General features: G+C 36.4%; 1 protein-coding gene across 2 annotated transcripts in view; it reads right to left on the bottom strand.

Annotated features, from left to right (window-relative positions):
• Nucleotides 1-21,291, bottom strand: part of dom (domino helicase) — an 896,769-nt gene that overhangs the window by 155,603 nt on the left and 719,875 nt on the right. For both annotated transcript variants that reach the window (XM_090388005.1, XM_090388004.1), the window contains 2 exons: nucleotides 19,999-20,260; nucleotides 2,872-2,981 (listed from right to left, as the gene is read on the bottom strand). In XM_090388005.1, the coding sequence (XP_090244131.1) occupies nucleotides 2,872-2,981; nucleotides 19,999-20,260 (372 nt within the window). The remainder of the gene's footprint in view (nucleotides 1-2,871; nucleotides 2,982-19,998; nucleotides 20,261-21,291) is intronic.

Raw genomic sequence — 21,291 nt, forward strand, 5'->3', positions numbered from 1 at the left:
ACCCTTCCGTATGATACCCTCCAGAAATTAAAACGGAAAAAACGAAAAAATCGGAAAACTTACCGGTACATTAGAGTAAAAAATAAATAATTAAATAATCAATTTAACACAATACAAATCAATTTAAAACAATTTAAAATCAAATTAACGCAATTAAAAGAATCAAATGAAAATATTCAAAACGATTTTCCTTCCTGAAGCTGACAACGCTTTTCGACCGTATGTCGTGATCACAGGAATGAAAATTACCGAATCGGGTTAAACCTGTTACTTAAATAGAGATTATTTGTCTTCGCGCATGCGCGTAAAGGTCCATGAATCGGAGATCAAATATGGCCGCCGAACATTAACAGAATTCTCGTGTAATTTAATTTCAACGGTTTCTGCAATTAATAGTCGCGTATAATTACGTTGAACGTTAAGTATTTTGGCTTCGTTAAATAAAAAAGTATGTTTTTCGTTAATGGCATGAAAGGCTAATTCTGACGCTGCTGAACGAGAAGCACGAACTGAGGCTTCATGTTGATTTACACGAATATTAAGAGAAAATCAGGTCGAACCCTGATAAGACGAGTCGCAATCACCGCAAGAAATGTTGTATACCAGATCATTAATTTGTGTTGCGAACGCTGAAAGAACCGAGCGATTGTTCAATATAGTGTGTAACTTACGTATTGGCCTAGCCACAATTTTAAATTCGGTATCTTTAAAGAATCTGTTAAGCTGTTTGTGCCACTGTTCAACATATGGAACAGAAATAAAGTATTTTTTGATGTTACTATTGTTGATTGGTGTAGTATTTTGTATCCTATCCTTAGCTTGTACTCTAATTCAGTTTATTGTGGTAATGGAATAACCCCTGTTTAAGAATAATCTGCTAGTTAATATTTGTATTTCTGAGTCCAAAGCAGATTCCGTCGTTGAATATTTATAGGCATTAAGAAATTGATTAAAGATAATCGATCTTTTGTAGGTGAACGGGTGATAGCTATTATAATGTAGAAGCATACCGGTGTTTGTAGGTTTTCGATAGATGCTAAATTGTATTCTATTCGAGTCCCGGGTAGAAAAGTACAAAAGATCGATTATCTTTAATCAATTTCTTAATGCCTATAAATATTCAACGACGGAATCTGCTTTGGACTCAGAAATACAAATATTAACTAGCAGATTCTTAAACAGGGGTTATTCCATTACCACAATAAACCGAATTAGGGTACAAGCTAAGGATAGGATACAAAATACTACACCAATCAACAATAGTAACATCAAAAAATACTTTATTTCTGTCCCATATGTTGAACAGTGGCACAAACAGCTTAACAGATTCTTTAAAGATAACGAAATTAAAATTGTAGCTAGGCCAATACGTAAGTTACACACTATATTGAACAATCGCTCGGTTCTTTCAGCGTTTGCAACACAAATTAATGATCTGGTATACAACATTTCTTGCGGTGATTGCGACTCGTCTTATCAGGGTTCGACCCGATTTTCTCTTAATATTCGTGTAAATCAACATGAAGCCTCAGTTCGTGCTTCTCGTTCAGCAGCGTCAGAATTAGCCTTTCATGCCATTAACGAAAAACATACTTTTTTATTTAACGAAGCCAAAATACTTAACGTTCAACGTAATTATACGCGACTATTAATTGCAGAAACCGTTGAAATTAAATTACACGAGAATTCTGTTAATGTTCGGCGGCCATATTTGATCTCCGATTCGTGGACCTTTACGCGCATGCACGAAGACAAATAATCTCTATTTAAGTAACAGGTTTAACCCGATTCGGTAATTTTCATTCCTGTGATCACGACATACGGTCGAAAAGCGTTGTCAGCTTCAGGAAGGAAAATCGTTTTGAATATTTTCGTTTGATTCTTTTAATTGCGTTAATTTGATTTTTAATTGTTTTAAATTGATTTGTATTGTGTTAAATTGATTATTTAATTATTTATTTTTTACTCTAATGTACCGGTATGTTTGCCGATTTTTTCGTTTTTTCCGTTTTAATTTCTGGAGGGTATCATACGGAAGGGTTCTACGCACTATATTGAGGTATACTCCTCTTACTATTTTACTAATATTATTATCAATGTAGAACATATTGAGTAGCACAGCTCTGATTCATACTATCTAAGTAAAATTTCCTGCAATTCTCAAGCCATGTTAGAGCGAAACCGTGTTATATTAGTGAGGATTGCCGCAATTTATCAATTGCGTTAGAGTGAAACAGTGTTGTAGAAATACCCTGTTATACAGAGGTTGCCTGTACTAACTTTGAATATCCACTACCAATTTCTTAAATGCTAGTCTCCACATAATTCTCAAATGAGATGAAAAGATCTCCGTTAATTTCAGTTGTTTTTTTGTGTGATATATACTCTTTGGATTACTGATATTAAAAATGCTTACAGTACTTTTATATCTATAATTTACTTTATTATTTTTTTCTATTTCTATTGTTCAAAAATTATATTTTTGTGGGAGGGAGGGAGAGAGACAGAGAGAAAGGGAAGTAACTCAACTAATTATCACGTCATCCATGCAGGTAGTAATGGGGCAAATAAGAAAAAAGTACATCACACTAGAAATAACAATGATGATATAATTATTGCCACTGTTATTCCTAGTGGATTATGCTTTATTAGAAGAGTTTCTGTGGGATTTTAAATAAAGAAATGAAAATAAATGTCCAAATTTTTAAGTTTTGCTGAAAGAGGTATTATATTCCAAGATCGTTTTAAATTTGTAATCAGCTGATAAAAACTTTCTTTTATAATTTCTTGATTGAAGTAAAATTTAAGGCACATTTACACTATAATGGTTTTTGTTACTGTACTAATGTAAGTAATCAGCCTTTACTTTACCTGCATTCTCTGATGTCTAAGTAAGGCAGTTTGCCTATAAGCCTGTTGTAGTTGACTTTGAGTGACACTACGAGCAGCTGCAGCTGCAGCTTGTGTAGTAACTGTACCACCTATTAATGGGGGGGGAAAAGAATAATCAGCTTATTTTAATGCAAGACAAAAGTTACTGTAATCAAATACCTTTCTATTCACTTTTGTCCATCACTGTTTTTACCCAAGTAATTCATGTTCATAATTTTTAGATTACTGGCTGTGTTCAGTTGGTAGTGTCCTACCACATTTTGGAAGAGAGCACTGATAATACAGATCACAAATATAATTATTATAACTTAAGAACAGTTTTTTTCTCCCCTTCTGTACTATGACTTTCTCTTAGGGATTGTCTGATATTTTACTCAATGCAATATATTCAGATCCCATTTTATTAGTTATTCTATTAGTAAAATAATAAGAGGAGTTTACCTCAATATAGTGCGTAGAACACTTCCGTATGATACTATCCAGAAATTAAAACGGAAAAAACGAAAAAATCGACAACTTACCGGTACATTAGAGTAAAATATAAATAATTAAATAATCAATTTAACACAATTCAAATCAATTTAAAACAATTAAAATTCAAATTAACGCAATTAAAATATTCAAAACGATTTTCCTTCCTAGGAAGGAAAATCGTTTTGAATATTTTCGTTAGATTCTTTTAATTGCATTAATTTGAATTTTAATTGTTTTAAATTGATTTGAATTGTGTTAAACTGATTATTTAATTATTTATATTTTACTCTAATGTAGCGGTAAGTTGTCGATTTTTTCGTTTTAATTTCTGGAGGATATCATACGGAAGTGTTCTACGCACTATATTGAGGTAAACTCCTCTTATTATTTTACTAATATTATTATCAACGTAGAACATATTGAGTAGTACAGCTCTGATTCATACTATCTAATTAGTTATTCTAATAATGATACTTATATTAGTTTAGCAAGAAATAATTTAAATGTGTAAGGCAGTTTCATGATATATTACAGTATTAATATACATGATGTTATTTATGACATTTAAATGAAGTTCAAACTGTTTTCCATAGTTTACTTCTCTGTAAAGTGTAATTTCTTGGTAATGGTTGTATTTTCAAATACTGTATAAGTTAAATACATGTTTTCAAACAGTAACAAATCTTTAATTTTTACAGAATTTAATTAAGTAAACCCTGAATGACAAAGTATATTGTTTTACTGCTACTGCTGCTTGCATTATGCTCTCTTTTTCACTTTTTCCTATTTCCTTGTCCATCCCACAGGAAGAAGGAGTTTCATAGGACTAGATAAGGGTGCAGAGCAGAAAATCATGCAAGCCATATCTTCCAATCCAATTTCCAGATAATGTTGGTGAAGCCCACTGGCAAATTCTGTGTGTGTGTGTGTGTGTGTGTGTGTGTGTGTGTGTGTGTGTGTGTGTGTGTGTGTGTGTTTGGGGGGATCATCTTGCATTAAGTGAGGGGATTTAATGTTATTCCACTGACTCTAAATTGGACTTAGATTTTCCACATATAATTATAGTAATATCATCGGCATAATCAATGACATGTGAGTTTGGAAAACTCATATTTTACAATTTGTTTAGAACTAAATTCCAAACTAGAGGTCCCAAAATGGAAGCTTGAGGACACCCTCTATATACTAATCTTGTAACAGAATGGTGCTTGGATTTACCATAGATCTGTCTGTCTGAAATAATCATGGAATAAGTAATAAAGCTGAGAGCTACAAATGGCTAATCTTAGGCATTTGGGGGTGCTGTCTCACCATAGGAAATCAAACACATCCTCGAAATCAATAAATTAGCTAGCACATATGTTGGTTGTCGAATTATTAATATAAAGGAGTAAGTCCACAATGGCATCCTCACAGGAGAAAAACCATATTGCTTGTTGGATAATAGTTGTTTCTCATAGAATTGATTATGTATTCTTATAAATTCTCTGATAGAGACTTTATCATGAACAGTCTCTGATAAAGGCTTCTTTGGTTTATGAATTAAACATAATATGATAGTTATGATAGTTATCTTTCTGAGAGTATCTTTCCAGAAAACTGGAAAGATACTCTCAGAAAGATATTTATTAAATATTAATGTTAGGAAATAATCTAATTCCTCTCAAGATGAAGTTATTTTCAATGAGATCACAGCCTGGGCACTCGTAAGGCTTGATCTAAGTAGTAATAGATTGCAGTTCAATCGATTTAAAAGGTTCAGTTATCTAAGTAGAGGTAAAGTCTAATCTGAATGTGCTAATCATTATTCATAGTAGGATCATCAGTTGGAAACAGACAGTTTAAAATAGTGTTAATTATGTCATGTCAATTCATAGTTTCTTCATTATCTTGCACAACAGTGTTAAAAATATCCATAGCAAAAGTTTTATTTTTTGCCATTTATAAAAGATGCCATTTATTGTAGCATCTAGGATTTAGATGCTACAATAAATTTTTATTTTGCTGAAAACAATGCCTTGCTTAATAAACTTGTCTCCTGAGAATTGTTAAGTTTTTGTTCTTCCAAAGGCATGTTTTGGGGGTAATATATTTTTTTTTTTTATTCGTTGAGAGATAACATGCTTTCATAATGGATTCTTGAATAGAGTTAGCCATATCCAAAACATTTAACTGTTCCAACAAAACAACCACATCTTCAGAGAAGTAATTTTTGAGAGATTGAACAAATCTATCCCATTTAATATTCCTGGCAAAGAAACAAATTAAATGTGGAGTATTATTAACATGGTTTGTTGGTAGAAATAGTTTGACATGAAAGAGAATTCCACGACAGTCACTAGAACATCAGTCAGGATCAATAGGCCAACTGATAATGTTACAACTTAAGTTAGCAGAAGTTATAGTTATGTTGATATTTGACTCACTTTTATTGTACTTTGAGGAGAAACATGCCCACTTGCAGGTTAATACAGTCAAGGTGAGAAAAATAGCCCTGATGGGACATACAATTATCACAAGCTTATATTCACTGTAGATTGAAGATCCTCCACAATATCAATACCACACCACTAACAGGAGAGATTGCTTCTACAGGGATGGGATACACTTAAATAGAAAGGATGCAAGAATTTTTGCTGATGCTGTCGAGGCAGTGTTAGGTGGGTCGGAAAACTGCTAGTTGGGGGGGGGGGTACAAGGACTAATAGATTAACAGTAGCCACTGGCAGAGGTGGAAGTGATTCTTGCACTGCTTCTATTGAAATGAGCAGAAGCCTGGAAAACAAGATGCAGGATATTTCAGAGACTGCTGGTAGTCATTGCGGTACAAGTAAACACATGGGTTGTGTTAGGGTAGCTAAGAATAGAAACAGGTGCATGTATACCTGCGTGTACACCAATGCTAGGAGTTTGGTAAATAAATTTGATGAATTTGAGGTATTGCTCAAAACATCAAAGGCAGATATTGTTGGGATATCAGAGACGTGGTGTCACACAGATATAAGTAATGCGGAACTGGAATTTGGGGAATACAATGTGTATAGAAAGGATAGACAGGACAGGAGGGGAGGAGGGGTTATGCTATTAATTAAGAAATACATAAAGTCCAAGGAAGTGAAGCCAGTCGACATCGATGGACAGGGCAGTGTCGAGTCAGTATGGTGTGACATAAGCAAAGGGAAATCAAAATTGAGAGTAGGAGTGTGCTACAGGCCTAATGACTCTGATGAGTATAATAAGATATTGTACAGGGAAATAGAGTGGGCCAGTAAATCAGAGAGTCTTATAATGGGGGATTTTAATTTCCCAGATATTGACTGGAATTTGTGGGTTGGTCACTCGCACACTAGCAAGGCTTTTGTGGATTTATTGGATGATTGTTTTCTACATCAGCATGTTCGTGAGGCAACAAGAGGGAGCAATACTCTTGATCTGATTATCAGTAGTGATTCTTCATGTATTAAGAATCTGCAGATAAATGAACCACTAGGTGGCAGTGATCACAGTGTGTTGAAGTGAGATTTACTCAAGGAGGTAACTACCATCAGAGGTAAAGGGAAGGGTTTTTGTTTTCGTAAAGGCGACTATGATGGTGTGAGACAGTATTTAAATTTTATACAGTGGGACCAACTGATGATGTTACCAACAGCAAACTCAAAATGGGAAGCATTCAAGGAACTAATCTTGGAGGCTACCAGGCTTTACATACCAACTAAGAAATATTGTTCAAGGTTTAGGCCTAAATGGTTGTCAGATGAATTAATGAGACATGTGGCAGAGAAGAAAAATGCATGGGATACATACAAATTAATGGGTGATATGGAAGCCTATGATAGATATAAGTTGGTCTGTAACCAAGTCACAAAGGAGATTAGGCAGGCAAAGGCAGACTACGAAAAATCCTTGGCAAAGGATGCAAAGAAAAACAGAAAAGAGTTCTTTACACATTTGAACTCGAGAAGGAAAGGGATGAATCAGATTGGTCCACTGGATATTGATGGTTCAACAGTTGAGGATCCTGCTCAGGTGGCTAACAATCTAAACGAGTATTTTGCATCTACATTCACGCATGAGGAGTTATTCACGAAGGAGAATGATGTAGGTAAAGTAAACATTGGCAGTGAGCTGGATGATTTTGTAATAACTGAGAGGAAAGTGGAGGAGAGATTGTTGAGGATAAACATAAAAAAGGCACCTGGGGTGGATGGGATCTATCCAGTTATATTAAAGGAGGCAGCAAAGGAAGTATGCAAACCCCTAGCTATAATTATGAGAGCTTCTTTGGACTCAGGGGAGGTACCCATAGACTGGAGATGTGCAAATGTAACCCCAATTCACAAAGGAGGATCAAAGGCTGACACAAGTAATTATAGACCTGTTAGTTTAACTTCTGTTCCAGGTAAATTAATGGAGGCACTGGTTAAAGAAGCACTGCAGGATCATCTAGACAAGAATTCAGTTATAGCTCAGACGCAGCATGGTTTTGTTAAGGGCAGGTCTTGCCTGACCAATTTGATTGGATACTATGATGTAGTCACAAAAGAACTGGATGCAGGGAATAACTTTGATATTATATATTTGGATCTTAGAAAGGCTTTTGATACTGTTGCACATGGAAGACTGCTGCACAAATTGGAGCAGTGTGGCATTGGAGGCAAATTGCTGCTATGGATAAGGGGATGGTTGAGTGGCAGAAGACAGAGAGTGGTAATCAATGGACACTGCTCAATGTGGACTAATGTTATTAGTGGAGTTCTTCAAGGTTCAGTGTTGGGTCCGTTGTTGTTTTCGGTGTTTATGAATGATATTGATGATGGGATATCAAGTTTGTGACTACATCATAGTATCCAATCAAATTGGTCAGGCAAGACCTGCCCTTAACAAAACCATGCTGCGTCTGAGCTATAACTGAATTCTTGTCTAGATGATCCTGCAGTGCTTCTTTAACCAGTGCCTCCACTTGGACATTATGTCCAAGTTTGCAGATGATACAAAGGTTGGCAGGGTTGTTAAGGACACTACTGACGCTATGCTGCTGCAACAGGATCTGGAAAGGTTGAACAGATGGGCTGAGAGGTGGCAAATGAAGTTTAACATTGACAAATGTAAAGTAGTACATATGGGAAACAGTAACCCCAGAGCAACGTATCAACTCTGTGGTACTACACTGACAGTGGTGGAGAATGAAAAGGACCTGGGGGTAATTGTGCAGGCAGATATGAAGTTCTCTGAGCAGTGCAGATGAGCTGCAAGAGTAGCTCATGGTGTCTTGTCAATGATATACAGGAATTTTTCTAGCAGGGATAAGGAGGTGATTATTCCCTTGTATAAGGCAATGGTTAGGCCACATCTTGAGTACTGTATACAGTTCTGGAGGCCTCATTTCAAGAAGGATGTAGAACTGCTGGAACGGGTACAAAGAAGGGCAACAAGATTAGTGAATGGAACAAAGGGTTGCTCTTACGAAGAAAGGCTTAAGTTTTGCAAATTACAGAGTCTGGAGACTAGGCACTGGCGAGGTGATCTGATAGAGGTGTATAAGGCTTTGAATGGTTTGAGCATGCTCAATGCCAATGGGATTCTTCATCTTGCTCAGAATAATCACCTCAGAGGGCATAAATTCAAATTGAGGAAGGACGGATGTCGGATAGATGTGCGGAAATTTGCCTTTGGCCAGCGGGTGGTTGGTTGGTGGAACCGACTTCCATCACTTGTTGTTGAAGTTGATAGCCTGAACAAATTTAAAGCTCAACTGGACAGGTATTTCGAACGAACAGAGGGGTGAAATGGGAGTGGGGTTTTTTTTTTTTGGCTGATGCTGAATAAGCTTGCTTTCTTGCATCATATGCCTCTACTAAGGCTAATGCTAATACTATTCAAACTGTAAGATATGTTGCCAATCTTTAAGAGCGTGAGTTTTCATATCTTTATGTAGAGTACTCGAACTTTCCCCCACATCCCAAAGGGTGGTATCCCAAATGTATTATCCTTACAGACAATAAATTTATACTACACCCTTCAAAATACACAGAAAACAAAAGCAGAATAAGACACTTGTACTAAATGTGATGGACAATGAAAAAAAAACCCATATCCAGCCTTATTTAGGAAAGTTAGAAGAAAGTAGTTACTGAATTAAATATGGATATAACTTCTTTTTTTTTTTCTTTTTCTTTTCTGTAAGAGATGATGTAGATATAGATGATATAGATGTAGATGCAGACATTGAATGAATTGTATCAGATCTGTTCAGTCCCTTTCTGAGAATGTTCTTCAGTGACAGAGACATAAACTTGTACCATTTTTGACTGGAAAATATTATATTAGTATTATATAACAATACACAATACTACTATAATAAGTTTGCAGATGATATAAAGGTTGGCAGGGTGGTTAATGACAGTATGCTACTGCAACAGGATCTAGAAAAATTAGACAGATGGGCTAATAAATGACAATAAGTTTAACCTTGACAAATGCAAAGTACTGCATATAGGTAGCAGTAACTCCAGAGTAATGTACCAACTATGTGGCACTACACTCAGGGTATTGGAAAATGAAAAAGATATGGGAGTAATTGTGCAGTCAGATATGAAGTTCTCTGAGTAGTGCAGACAAGTTGCCAAGACAACTCATGGGGGGGTTTCATGTGTATATACGAATTTTTCTAGCAGGAATAAGGTGATTATCCCATTGTATAAAGCAATGGTCAGGCGACATCTTGAGTACTGAATACAGGTCTGGAATACTCATTTTAGGAAGGATGTAGACTGTTGAAACAGGCAGAGAAGGGCAGCAAGATTGGTGAGGGAAACCAAGGGGGTGCTCTGTGCTCTTACCACAAAAGGCTTCAGTTCTGTTTGGACACTAGGCACCTCTGAAGTAATCTGATTGAGGTGTTTAAGGCTTTGAATAGATTGCGCAAATTGAATGCTGGTGGAATTCTTCCTTTTGCTCAGACTATGCACATAAGGGGACATAAATTCAAAGTGAGGAAGGATGATTGCAGAATAGATGTGTAGAAGTTTGCCTTTAGCCAGTATGTGGCTGATTGCCTGAAACAAACTTCCATCTACTATTGTGGAAGTTGTCAAGGAAGAACTACACAAACTATTGGAGGGAATGGGTAGGCAAAATGGGAAAATGTTTTTTTTTGGCTGTATAAGCTTGCTTTCTTGTGGCATTATTAATAATGATACTAAGTATTATTAGTATCATTATTAATAATGATACTAATAATACTTATATAAGTTTTATTCAAGTTGTCTTTCATCAAATAATTTTAAAAAAAGCATGTAATTTCTATAGATTTTAAAAATGTTTATCTAATAGGGTTTATATACCGATGAGCTAAAACATTATGACCACTTACCTAATACGATTTTGGTTCTCCATGTGCAGCCAAAACAGCTCGTACCCGGTGAGGCATGGATGCTACAAGATTTCTAAATGTGTCTTTTGGTATCTGGTACCAACACATAACCAGCAGATTCTTTAACTTCTGTAAGGTCCATGGTTGAGACACCACAGATCGGAGTTGCTGTTCCAACACAAACCACAAATGCTCGATGGGATTGATGTCTGGAGAATTTGGAGGCCAGGGCAATATCTGGAAGTCTTCCTCATGTTCTGCCAACAAGTCTCGAACAATTTGGATGGTGTGGCATGGCACATTATCCTGCTGAAAAACGGCACTGCCAGAGGGGAAGACCGTTGCCACGAAAGGGTGTACCTGGTCAGTAATGATGTTTAGGTAGGTAGTAGACATCCATTGTAGGCACCGTCACTGGTGAACTATGGTTAGCATCTTATGCCTGGCACGCACATGGATGACTGGATACAAGATATCCCAGTAGAACATCGCCCAAAGCATGACACTGCCCCACAGTGCATACAGGCACCATAACTTCCCCAGGTAAACAACGCACATGTATCCGGCCATCCACATGGTGCAACAGGAAAAGTGATTCATCGGACCAGACGACCTTGTTCCAATCACTCAAGGTCCAGTTTCAATGCTTGCGTGCCCATTGTAGACACTGTTGCTGGCGAACTGTGGTTAGCATAGGTTAGTGGCCTGCAGCTACACAGCCCCATTTTCAGCAGGGTTCGATGTACTGTGTGTTGTGACACATTACTCCCATCACCAGCATTCCAATTACTGGCTAGTTGTGGCACAGTCATCCTTCTGTTGCCACGTGCCATCCAGGAGACCCTTCACTCACCTCGAGTATCAATGAGCTGTGGTCGCCCAACACCTCACCGGCAGTTCGTGGGTTCCCCCTCCTCGGACCACTTTCGGTAGGTACTAACCATGGGTGACTGTAAGCACCCCACCAGCCGTGCCGTTTCAGATATGCTCTGACCCAGTCATCTGGCCATTACTATTTGGCCTTTGTGAATCTCGCTTAAGTCAGCTGCCTTTCCCATCTGAAGAACAAAAGTAACACCGATTAACGGAGCTCAGTATCAGGTGCCTTTTATACAGTGTCCTAATCGGCGCACGTGCCATAATTCACCTGCTGTTGCTTCAATTTGCATAACGACTCGCTGGTCATAATGTTTTGGCTCATCAGTGTATATCGCATGTTTCAAAAATCAGATGGTTTACCTGATGAGTATATTGTTATTGTATTTATTTGAATAATTATTAATTTCTTCTCAATTCCTTCTCAAGTACCTTAAAATTAATGTTTTTTATTATTGTAGTTAATTATTGTTAATCTTGTCTATTACAAGACAAGATTGCCACGTACCATCCAGGAGAGCCTTCACTCACCTCAAGCATCGATGAGCTGTGGTCACCCAACACCTCGCCGGCGGTTCGTGGGTTGTCCCTCCTCGGACCACTTTCGGTATACTAACAACAGTTGACTGTAAGCAGTGTGGTTAATCATGTCTATTACAAGACAAGATTAACCACAACAAAAACAATCAAAGTGCAGACGAGCTGCAAGAGTAGCTCATGGTGTATTGTCAATGATATATAGGAATTTTTCTAGCAGGGATAAGGAGGTGATTATTCCCTTGTAAAAGGCAATGGTCAGGCCACACCTAGAGTACTGTATACAGGCCTGGAGGCCTCATTTCAGGAAGGATGTAGAGCTGCTGGAACGAGTACAGAGAAGGGCAACTAGATTGGTGAATGGGACAAAGGGGTTCTCTTACGAAGAAAGGCTTAAGTTTTGCAAATTACAGTGTCTGGAAACTAGGCACCAGCGGGGTGATCTGATAGAGGTGTACAAAGCCTTGCATGGTTTGAGCATGCTCAATGCTGATGGGATTCTTCCTCTAGCTCAGAAAAATCACCTGAGAGGGCATAAATTCAAATTGAGGAAAGACAGATGTAGGATAGATGTGTGGAAATTTGCCTTTAGCCAGCGGGTGGTTGGTGGGTGGAACAGACTTCCATCCCTTGTCGTGGAAGTTGATAGCCTAAATAAGTTTAAGGCTCAGCTGGACAGGTATTTCGAACGAACAGAGGGGTGAAGTGGAAGTGGTTATTTTTATTTATTTATGTTACTTTTTTTTTTTTTTTTTTTTTTTGGCTGATGCTGCATAAGCTTGCTTTCTTGCATCAAATGCCTCTACTAATGCTAATGCTAATGCTAAAAGACCAAACTAAAAAAATAATAACAAATTACATCCAGGTGTTATTTCAGTAAACAATAATACTGAGTTCAGAACCATGGTTAGGTTAAATATAATAAACAATAACATCTTGGTCTAGAGTATCTTAGTAAATCATAAAAGAAATCATTCGTATTATCATTTTTTTGGAGTGCTTTTGTGATAGTGCAACAGGAAGATAACACGTGGTTTGCCCCAGAATTTTCTTTGTGTAATAAATATGGTTACTTTGAAGGTATTTGAGAAGGAATTACTTAAGCCAATCAATTTATAAATGAAATTAATAATTAAATATTAAATAAATATAATAACAATAATCAATAGATAAGTCATCTTATTCCTAATACTGTGGTCAATGAAGCAGCAGAAGGGGAAAAAAATTACAAAGCATAAGAATTTTAGACTATCAAATGCTGATACTCAAAATTGTCACGAGGTGAATTGTCACAATTATCCTCCCCCCCCACTCCCAATATTTAGGATAAAATTAATTTAAATTTCCATGGCAGGAAGGGGGCAAGGTTCCAGAAAAAGAAAGCAAGTGAAATGGAACTACTTCCATTTTCTTCTGATGGTAATGGCCTATCAAAAATGTATATTACAAGAAAGGATATGGATCATTGAGAGCATTATTTCTAAGTTTTAGAAATGGAATAATGGTGGGCTGTTGTTCAAAATAGTGAACAGTGAGTTCAGGAAATTGTTTCAAAAGTCACTGTCACTCTTGTCATTACTGATGTTATGATGTGAATTTTGACTTTGTTCAAAAGAATATGTTATCTTCACTGCCACGAAGGCATTGCTGATTCCACATTTATTGAAAAACTTGAGAATTTCTAGAAGAAAGTAGGTTTTATTAATCTTTATCTTGGAAATAAATTATGGGTTCTAGTGATGCACGTGTAAGCCGTCACTTTTGGATATGCCAAGCAACAACAATATATAGTCTCATCTCCAAAAAAAAAAAAAAAAAATCACCACTGCATATACCCATTATATCTTCGGATAATAAGACAAACAGGAATTTTAAACAAAATTTTCCAGGGAAAAAAAAAAAAGTGCATCGTATAGACTGGAAAATATATGACAATTCCAACATGACAAGGGCTCCAACAATACTTTTTAGCATTTTGTTAAAAATCTTAGAACAGGGAGGAGGAAACCATAACAAAGTTAATTAAAAATAATAATGGTGAATTTAAAAAGAGGAATATATTTTAGAAGCATGGAGTAACTACTTTGATGATTTTTTTAAATGAAGGAGCTGACATCTCTGAAAAAGAGGAAAACATTGAAATGTGAGAAATTTTGGATACTACTTCCATTATTGAGGTAGAACAGGTCATGGACAAATGGCATGAAATTACAACTAAACTGCTGAAAACTGTCAGGCAAATAGTTTCATCACATTATCCAGGTTGTTCTGAAGGATAAGTTCCAGAATGCTGAAACAATTCGTTAACTGTAGCAATATATTAAAATGGAAATAAAGCTGAATGTGGAAATTACAGAGGAATTTCATATCATAGTGTATAAGTAAAACCTCTGCAAGTATAATAGACAACATGGTCAGAAGTATTGGTGAATATAGTCTCGATAGAGAACAGTCAGCTTTTAGCTAAATTAACTATTTCAATTTCAATATTTGCACTAAAATAAATTATGGAAAAGTCATGGGAACACATAACAAGGATCATATTTAAGATCTGTTGATCTTTGAATAAAGCATACAACAACATACATAAATTTTCTCTATAAAATTTTAAAAAAAATGGAAAATTTACAGTGAGGATTGTAAAAAGCATCAGAAAACAGCTTAAGGTAAAGCAAGGAGTGAAGCAGAGTGTATCTTATTGTCAGTTCTCATTTTCATGGTTTGTTTAATAAAAGAATATAAGTTACTAACAAAACTTAGTGTGTGAGATATAAAAATTTGATCATTTCTATATTGTTTTTCTCTTTAAATAAGTTTTAAACAATTTGTTATGAATAAAAGTGCATTCTCAATAGCCAAAAATTGGAAGAAGTTAGTAATTTTGTTTATCTAGAAACAGATTTTTAATGACGACTGAATAACTAAATACTAAGCCTGAAAATAATAATAACAGAATATCAGGTAGTGGAGGAATCCAGTTAAATGAATTCATTTGGAGCTAAAGAGAAATTAGTCAAAAGCCAAAATTAGTTATAACAAACACAATTTTTAATTTAATTCAATAGCAAAGCTTAATTTCTAATTAAGCTTTGCTATTGAATTAAAATAGCAAAAGCAATAAAAATAAGTTGTGGGCACCTCATTTTTAGAGGGATGGTTTGTGGTAATCTGCAGACTTTTTAAACTTTAATATATCAGAGTTTAAAAAGTCTGCAGATTGAAAAGCTGTAATGTACCCAACATACAATCCTCGGTTGATCCACAGCCACACAATGAAATTATGATCCAAGGGTTATTTTTTCAGTAAATACATATGAAGGAAGGTTGTTCCAGAAAATGGCAATTGAATGAATAAACAAGGAAGATGAAGAGTTGGTTCCGTGAGTTTGAAGTTGGACAGTAAATGGATGTTGGCTGGTAATGGCAAGTGTTCGGACTGTTTTGAAAGAGGGAGTGGGAATTAAAGAAGCCAATTCAGAAGAACAATGCCCATGGAAGTATCTGTAGAAAAGGAATGCAGAAGAAACAGTACATCTATGAGACAGCAAGTGGAGAGACTCTGTTGAGAGACTCTGTTAGAGATGAGTCATTAATTACCTAACTGCCCTCTTTTGAATGGAATCTAGAAACCTGAGAGAGGTTTTGGGGCACTGCCCCCCAATGTGGGAACAATATCCATGGCAGGGCGGATCTGCGATTTGTTCAGAGTGAATAGTTGCTTGGAAGAAAAGTAATGCCGAGAGCGAAAGAGAAAATCAAGTTTTTTAGAAGCATAGGAAGCAATATTTGTAATGTGCTTGTGCCAAGAGAGATTAGAAGTCAGGGTAATCCCAAAAGAGATATATCATCTTGCTAGAAATTGGAGTACAGTCAGTCCTCGTATAACACGTGTTTACACTACACGAATTCGATCATACATGATTTATAAATAGGGGACCAATATCTTATATAACACGAACCGAATTCGCGTATGCACGATTCGCCTTTGTGTTTACAAGAAATGGCAGTCAAACGCAGAATCACCCCAACCAAACGCGACACGATAGGAATGAAGAGAAGGTTCTGAAAATGTATTTATGTTTTTTATATCAGTGAAGGGGAAACACATTTCACCATAATAACGTAAAATCCAACACAATTCCAGCTATCGGCATAATCGCAAATGCAATTAGATCGAGTTTACTACCAGTTAGTAACAGATTCCACTAGCAGAAACGCAACTGGAAATTGTTTTTATTGTTTTATGGTAGTAACCCCTAGAATTTTGCTTTAGAAAATGTGAGGTGTTAATAGTGTATCCCTGCCTTTACGGTGTTGTTTATTCAGTTGCTACACGCGCGCAGCTTTGTTTATGTGTATCAAGCATGCTCCTCGTTTTGTAATTGTGCTTTATTCCCTAAAAATGAGTAAAATACTTAAAAGGTGTGAAAAGGACGACACTGCAGATTCAGAAAAAAAAAAAAAAAGAAAGCAATATTGATAAACAGAGGCGGATGGGTCAAAAATTCTTACCCGGGAAAATTATAGTGGCCTCATACTAGTGTTTATGGCAAAATCACACCGGCCTCCGGCCCACCGGGGTTTCCCTGGTAAGGCTTTGGCCAGTCGGCTCTGTCGATAGAGAAAAAATATGATATTGTGAAACGCTTTGAGCTAAATGAAAGACCATGTGATATTGCAAGTGCTACAGACCTAAATGAGGCAACACCGAGAATTACAAAGAAGCAGAGAAATAAAAACAACTTTCATAGCAGGAACTCGAAGTGTAATTAAAATCCATTAGATTAAGACACAAAGAATTGAAGAGATAGAACGCGTGTCATCTGTTTGGATAGAAAATCAAACAATAAACAAGTTTGCTTACGATAGAAGCAAAAGCATTAGCAATATTTTATTACGTAATAGTCGTAATAAAATACTTACGTATTTTATTACGATTATTTATTGTGTTTGATAATGTTTTGGTTACAAATGTGTGTTCAATCTTGGGTGGTCAGCACCTAACCCTATTTTTCTCATAGGGCCTGTTGTTTATATTGCACGATTTTGCATTGCATGAGGGTTTCTAGGAACACAACCATCGTGCTATACACGAAGGACTGACTGTATCACCAAAGATAAGCATAGGAGCAGAAGAATCCTTTTTGTGACATATAAAACAAGACTGAGTTTTAGAAGGATCGAAATCAACTAAGTTGTCTTTGCCCCACTGGAGAATTACTTGAAGATCGGCATTTAAGGAATTGGTAGTGGATATTCAAGAAGTTGAAGCTGATTGAGCAGGACAAGGTTTTTCAAAATGGAAAGTGGAATGCAATGTGCTATCGTCGGCAAAACTGGGATAAGATTTCCAGTCAATGGAGAAGGTCATTAATATACAAGAGGAAAGAGTGGGGGAAAGAACTGAACCTTATGTGACACCAGCATAAGTGAGAAGTTAGAAGACAGAGAGCCATCTACCATTACCCTCAGTGAGCGATCAGAGAGAAAACTGGATAACCAATTACAAAAGACAGTAGGCAAACCATAAGATGGAAGCTTGTTTAGAGGTCCTTTATGCCAAACACAATTGAAACCGTTGAGATGTCAAGAGCAACTGCTCGTGTTTCACCGAACTTTTCATTGAATTGTCCATAAATGGGTAACATAAGCGGAATATCACGGTGGATTGACACTGATGGAATCCATACTGGTGATCGTTGATCAGACGGAAGGATTCTAGGTAGTTTAAGAGTTGGCAGTTAATTATTTTCTCCATTACATTAGAAAGAGTAGAAGTAATTGCAATAGGATGATAATCGGATCGGAGGGATTTGTCATCCTTTTTAGGAATTGGCTGATATGAGCAAATTTCCAGCAGAAGGAAAAACACCTTTGGAATAGGAAAGTGAAAAAAGGCAGCAAAGAACAGGAGTAAGTTCAGGAGCACAGGTTTTGAGAACAAGCAGAGAAATATTATCAGGACCTGGAGCTTTCTTAGCATTAAGATTCGTCAAAATCCTTCTGACATTCTTTTTATGGAAGACCACAAGAGGCATTGAATAGAGGTGTTGGGAATGGTGGGAGGTGTTTTTACCAAGATCATTAATACATGAGTTGAAGAAAAATGAATGCTAGCAGGTCAACTTTATCCTTGGCTGAAGTGACAATAAAACCATCTGGTTTTGACAGAGGTGGGAGCAGAGATGGGCAAAAGTTGCGGCCAATAGCTTTGGCAAGAGACCAGAATGCTCGGCTACCATTAGGGCAAGTTTTCTACTCTTAGCCTGTTCAAACTCTAGTTTGGACTGATTAATAACTGCTTACAATTGTTGCGAGCTTTGGCGTAGGCAAAAAATGAAACTGAAGAATTAGAAACAAGCCAATTACGATATGCAACATTCTTGTCTTGAACAGCCTTAGCACATTTATTGGAAACCAAGGTTTAGATAAAGGATGAGATTTTAAAGTGGAGTGTGGATAAAGGATTCCATTCCTACAAGAATAATTTCACTGACATGATCTGAGCAAACATTGACATCACAAGTTTTGAAACAGTAGTCCAACCAAAGAAAAGAAATCTCGCAGTTACTCACTTCGACCGTGTACTTAGAAGGGTTGTTTGTGAGAAAAAGATCGAGTGTGTTGGCTGTATGGTTAGGATTATCCGGTATTCTTGTAGGTAAATAAACAATCTGTGCCAGGTCATTAGTAATTGCAAAAGCCTCGGCATCTCGACCAGCTGGGTTGGGGTGACTAGAAAACAGAAGTCAGCTGGACTTGTGAGCATTAAAATCACCAAGGAAAATTACCTCACTGGTAGGAAAATTGGACTGAAGAAAGTCAAGTTTTAAAGAGAGGAAGTCAAAGAGTTCGAAGTGATTAGTGGAGTTGGGAGAATGGTAGATGAATTTGATAGAATGAGTTAGAGAGATTTTAAGCCAGAGAAGGTCGAAAAGAGGAAATTCCAAATTACCAAGTCTCTGACAGGGAATATCGGAATGGACATATGCACAAGTACCACCTTTGAGACAAAAGGAATCATACAGCAAATAATTTGGGCAACTGAGATGAGCAGTGGTTGAATCAACTGATAACTGAGATTCTGTCAGAAAAAGTACATGGGGTTTGGGAGACTGCAAGTGGAAATAGACATCGTTGAGATTAGAACTGAGACCACGTATATTTGTGAAATGTTTGGAAGTGTTTATACTATAGGGTGTCCCACAAGTGTTGAATGACAGGCTATAAGGTTTATGTTAATTATTGTTTTATCTTTTTTGTTGTAGTTGCGACTGAAAGCACTGAATAAAGACAAACCAAGTGAAAGTAATTCTGCTGTGTGCTGATGATAATCATGAGAAGGCACAAATACAATCAATGCTATGTTATGGCCCGCAAATATCCAATCCTGTGTGTGCAAGTATCTGGCAAAATTCAAGAAGATGGGGTCAGTGTTGAATAAAGAATGCAGTGAAATTTCACAGAAGGGTTTTGATAGATCCCCCTTACCTTACATCAGTGGACTTTTACATAAGATCCAAGTCAAGTAAATTGAAAAGAAGGTGTGTGATGTAAAAATAATGGTGAAGAGATTACAAACTGAATTGTCAGTGCATGCGGTGGAATTACACCTCACACAGTTTATGTTGTTCTCCCAAACCGGAGAAAACATTTCCATTATTGTGTTCATATGATGAGTGATGCATATACTGATTTTGTAAGTGTTTCCCACGGTTTCAGAATTATGACTAGGGTATCTCATAATTCTGTATCAGAATACGATACAGATTTCTGAATTAATTTTAATACGTTATGTTAAAATAAAATGAGATATTAAACTTCAAAATGAGATAAGTATTAATTACCTGAAACTACAGTAGTAGCTGTACTTAATCCTGAAGCTGAAATCCTTTGTGATGCTGCTTGTAACTGTACAGCAGTGAGACCCGAAACTGATACTACAGCAGGAGTTGTGGATCCTGTTACTGAAGTAGTGGTAAGATTTCTCACTTGACCTGCAGCAGCAGCAGCAGCTGCTACCATTTCTTGTACAGTCATTGTTGTGGCAGTTGCACCTGAAGCAGTAACAGCAGTACGCTGTGTACGCAAAGCAGTTACTGTAGCACTCTACATAAGGAACATAACAGATCTGGGTAAGAGAATCTTACATCTAACAGAAGCGATTCTATGCAAATAATTCAAATTTAATTTTTTTTTTATGGTTATAGCAAAATACTTCAACATTTGTGAATATCTGAGCAGGTCAAATTAAAAAAAAAAAAAAAAAAAAAAAAATTAAACTTACTGATGTATATAACAAATATTAATTTTTTAAAATTAATATTTTAAGGTAATTATTAACAGACTACAAAAGGGTAACAGAATAGTTACAAAAAATAGTGTTGTCTGCTCTGATGGACCAAATTTTATTTCAAAAAAAGGTTTGTGATTTTTATTTTCTTGAATTATGGTTGGACTATACTAATCCTTTTACTAATGGAATTCAATGTTTTCTAAATTAAATGCTTATTTAATATCTAATTCATCATCAGCCATTTTCAATCCACTGCAGGATGAAGAGCTCTCCAGCAACTTTCCAGTTCCTTCTGTTTTGAGCACTGGCCATCCATTTACTACCACAAACTCATGAATTTCATCTATCCATCTTCGCCTTTGTCTTCCAGGTTTTCTTCTAGCTCCTCTTGGATACCATTCTGTTATTTTCTTAGTCCATCTGTCATCATGTCTTCGAGCTATGTGTCCTGCCCAAGACAATTTTAGTTCTTCAGTTTTGATAAGAATGTCCTTTACTTGAGTTTGCTGCCTAATCCATGTGTTTCTCTTCTTATCTAACAGTCTGATTCCCAATATAATTTGTTCCATTCTTTGCTGTGTAGTTCTCAGCTTCTCTTCCATTCTTTCGGTGAGTGCCCAAGTTTCACTTCCATAAGTCATGGTGGGGAGTATACATTGGTTCATTACTTTACGTTTCAGACAAACTGGGATATTGCTCTTCAATATGTGACTATATTTCCTGAATGCTATCCATCCAAAATTTATTCTTCTCTTGACTTCTAGCCATTTATCATTATTACAGCTAATAACCTGTCCCAGATAAGTATGACTCCACCATTTCAATTACTGCTCCTTTAATAATT

The sequence above is a fragment of the Mastigoproctus giganteus genome, chromosome 13 (assembly GCF_048544385.1).
Source record: "Mastigoproctus giganteus isolate SK-2022 chromosome 13, ASM4854438v1, whole genome shotgun sequence".
Classification (NCBI taxonomy): Eukaryota; Metazoa; Arthropoda; class Arachnida; order Uropygi; family Thelyphonidae; genus Mastigoproctus; species Mastigoproctus giganteus.